The 3,863-nt window shown below is 43.0% G+C and overlaps 1 protein-coding gene across 1 annotated transcript in view; it reads left to right on the forward strand.

Annotated features, from left to right (window-relative positions):
* LOC112465757 (matrix metalloproteinase-2-like) overlaps positions 1-3,863 on the forward strand; it is a 199,529-nt gene that overhangs the window by 152,787 nt on the left and 42,879 nt on the right. Inside the window, exons 5-6 of the mRNA XM_025033478.1 lie at positions 1,146-1,292; positions 1,785-1,927. Of these exons, the coding sequence (XP_024889246.1) occupies positions 1,146-1,292; positions 1,785-1,927 (290 nt within the window). The remainder of the gene's footprint in view (positions 1-1,145; positions 1,293-1,784; positions 1,928-3,863) is intronic.

Raw genomic sequence — 3,863 nt, forward strand, 5'->3', positions numbered from 1 at the left:
GAGAGAGAGAGAGAGAGAGAGAGAGAGAGAGAGAGAGAGAGGAGGTACTTTTAATTAATTTATGCCACCGCTTTTTATTAACTTATACCGAGTACTCGCGTTATTTCGTGCATTTGGAGTATTTTCCAACAATTAAAAAAAAAAGGGGAAGGTGATCTATCTCTTGACGAGTCGCGAAACTTTTCGTATCTTCCGTGCGCCGAACTCGCGGCCGCTGCGCCGCGAGAAACTTGAGGCTTCTTTTACTTGAAACCTCGTGTAAATAGCAGCGAGCTAGCCGAAAGTGAGACAGCTGTTTTTGTGCTCGAAGTATAATTGCGGAGAAAGATGACTCAAAACGGAAGAATTTTGTGATAGCGAATAAGCAGAGATAAGAGACTTTTGCTTTTAGCGAGATTAATTGTTTCCGGAATATATTTATGAATATACGTAAATATGGTAAATTATACCGTATAAAATATATCGTATTAATTATATAATTAATACGATATTTTTTGTAAGATGCTTTAAAAAAAGAGTGTGAAACATGAAGGTTTCGTTTCAGCCAAACATAATTGTTAAATCAGTGTAATTAAAATCATGTACTTAAACAAGATGAGAACGTTTTACAAAAAGAGAGAATATATTTCAAATCGATAAGTCCTTCAAAGCGATATTAGCTCGGATATTAGTATATTATATAAATTATTACATATAATACAGGATTAAAGTTCATTAAAATATTATTTTATTTTTATGTAACGTAGAAATTAAAATGCACACAATTGCTACGCAATCGTAAAATTCAAATCGTATATATTTTATGTTTGGCTAATCGCGACATTATTCCGATCATTGGTCAAACTTATTGTTAATGTCGACGCGGTCCTAAAATATTTTGCGCGCGACACATTTCTATCGCTCTTACGTTGGCGATCGCGTGTTTCCAGGTAATCAGTAATAGGTAAATACTTGAGCCATGTGGGCACAATCGATCAACGTACGTTTGTTTAGCGTTTACCGGGGCCGGCGCGGCTGATCGTCTTGGCGAGCGCCGCGTAAATATTTACCATTTATGTCGCCGCGGTTTGTTCTCCGTGTCGCCGAATCGATCGATCGAACTCTCACGCGGGAATACTTATTCCTTTCGTTTTTTTTTCTTGCAGTTTGAGATCCGAGCAGCCTAGCGGCCTGGACACGGGCGGGGTTCGGCTGGAGCTAAGCAAAGCCCTCGATCTCTGGGCCAGGAATTCCAAGCTCACCTTCCAGGAGATCAACAGCGACCGCGCCGATATTCTGATCTATTTCCACCGGTAAGTTTAATTCAAGTTCAAACTTAATCAATATAAAGTCTATTTATCCTTTGCATGTATACATATACGTATATGCATTTTGGACGATTTCATGCGCTGGTTATATTCCGTTTTGCCATTGAATAGAATTAGAATAAATTAAATTTATATAATGATTAAAATTTTATTATTATAGAATAAATTAAAATTATTGCATCTTATTATAATATAACGTAAATTAATAATAATTATTAAAATCATTATTATAATAATATAAATCAGCAGATTTTGATATTTACGGTGATAGAAATTCAGACTAAGCGCTCGGGCTCCAGCCGTAACTTTTAGAAATTCACATCGACGTTCGAAATTATTTGCACCGCATGTGTGATGTAATAATAACGCTGCATAACCGTGTAAAATCGCAAACTCGCGATAGACATTAATTCCGATGGCGACTGACGATCCCGTTCGGCAGAACGCCAGATAATATTCTCGCTGCGCATTGTTCAGGGGTTATCACGGAGATGGATACCCGTTCGATGGCAAAGGTCAAATCCTGGCGCACGCGTTCTTCCCGGGCAAGGATCGTGGCGGAGACGCTCACTTCGACGAGGAAGAGATATGGACGCTGGAGGACGAGAGCAACGAGGAAGGTAAATGGATTGGGATACCTATTTCGGTGTGGTCGAGAGAGCTCACGCCTCAAAATTGTTCAGATCTCTCTCTCTCTCGTGCGAATAAATGGAATATACGCGAATTTAGTTGAAATGGCGAAGTTATGAGCGATGAGGGAAAGAAGAGAGAGAGAACTAACAAATACTATTTATTCCAATCTTCTATCTTTTGCGGCGAATAAGCTGATTACTCTAGTTTCTCTCGAATTTGAAGATCGAACTCTTCGATCGTTTGCGAATTGATCAAACATCGACTTGGCCAATTTATATGAACATTCGAACTCGAAGGTCGAGCGTTTTCTCTCCTTCAGTATCTCGCACAATCATCCGAGCCATTCGCGTTTTGGTGGCGCGCCAACTCGGTCATCCGATACGATACGCGGTCACGCCTGTGAAAAAAGGGGCTCCGGATGGCTCGAGAAAGCGATCCTTTCGATTCTAGGCAGGGGCGTTATATCGCTGGATCGATATAAAACGCCGGATGGCACATAAAGGTATTCACGGGCGGCGTACGTATAGGCGAAGAAGCTTGTTTGCGAGCTTCCTCTATCGACTCTTTCAACGTTCTTTTAATACAGTATAAGGACGGCTTTGTCTCAAACTTTTCAAACAACGTCACACGCGTATGCAGTCGCCGATATTAATTATTCATGAGCGGCCAATTTCAGCCTTTTATTTCCTTCCTTTTAACGTAATGAATCTCTGGGGTGTAAGGGGATTCGATATAGAGGTAGCACCTTTGACTGAGAGCGGTCACATCCAGCGTATCCGCGAGGGATGGCTCGAGGTAACTGGTCCTCGTATGGAACCCAACTCTTACTTATGGCTCCCAGTGCTACACCCCGGAAAACTGCATTGACCTGCAGGCCAAACTAAGTAAGGGTAGCCAGATATGGTGAACCTGATGGAGGGCAGCAGTAACCATCAGTATTGCACTAGGGCAGAAGAAGAATAACTTCGGAATGGCCTAGGAGCAAGCTATCCCAAGCGTGACTGAAGCAGTCTTAAACGGTCGGAATACTGCGGTGCAGAAAGGCAGGGGAATCTACTGCACTATCACTCCCATGAGCACTATGCAAATGTCGACAAATGAATCTAGTTTGTCTGGCGACCCGACTGACGATCGGCGCTGTCTTGCGTCCGGGGTAGACAGTGGAAAATTGACTACCGGGCATGGGGGTGTGGACCACTGGGCACCACATGCGAAATATGCGACCAGAGATGACAAAAAATTCAGTGGTCGTGCTGAATGCCGACTGGCAACCTGGAATGTTCGAGGACTTCGACAAGTAGGAAAGCTGGATATAGTGAAGAGGGAACTCATGAGGTGTAATGTGAGGATGGCAGGAATCTCTGAGACTCACTGGCGAGGGAGGGGTCACTTCCTAAGCAACAGTCATGCGGTCTACTTCTCCGGATCTGACGACACAAGCCGCAACGGTGTGGCTTTTGTGATACCCAGCGGGCTGGTTGGTTCCGTCCTTGGCTATGACACTGTCAGCGATCGCATAATATCTGTTCGCATCAAGGCAGCACCTTGCGTACTGAACTTTGTCCAGGTCTACGCACCGACGGCCGACGCGGATGCAGAAGATATAGACAACTTTTATAGCTCTCTGCAAGCAACCATTGAGAAAACCTCTAACCGAGAAATCACAGTAGTCATGGGGGACTGGAACGCCAAAGTGGGACGCACCGATAACGATAACCACATTCGCAACGCAGTTGGAAGATACGGTATAGGAACTCGAAACGAAAGAGGTGACAGGCTTATCCAGTTCTGCATTGATAATAACTTTACAATTGCCAATACAGTCTTCAAACAACATATAAGAAAACAATACACCTGGACGTCACCAGATAACCGTACCAAAAACCAAATCGATTATATTTTGATCAACAATCGATGGAGATC

The sequence above is a fragment of the Temnothorax curvispinosus genome, unplaced genomic scaffold (assembly GCF_003070985.1).
Source record: "Temnothorax curvispinosus isolate PA1 unplaced genomic scaffold, ASM307098v1 QBEX01015501.1, whole genome shotgun sequence".
NCBI lineage: Eukaryota > Metazoa > Arthropoda > Insecta > Hymenoptera > Formicidae > Temnothorax > Temnothorax curvispinosus.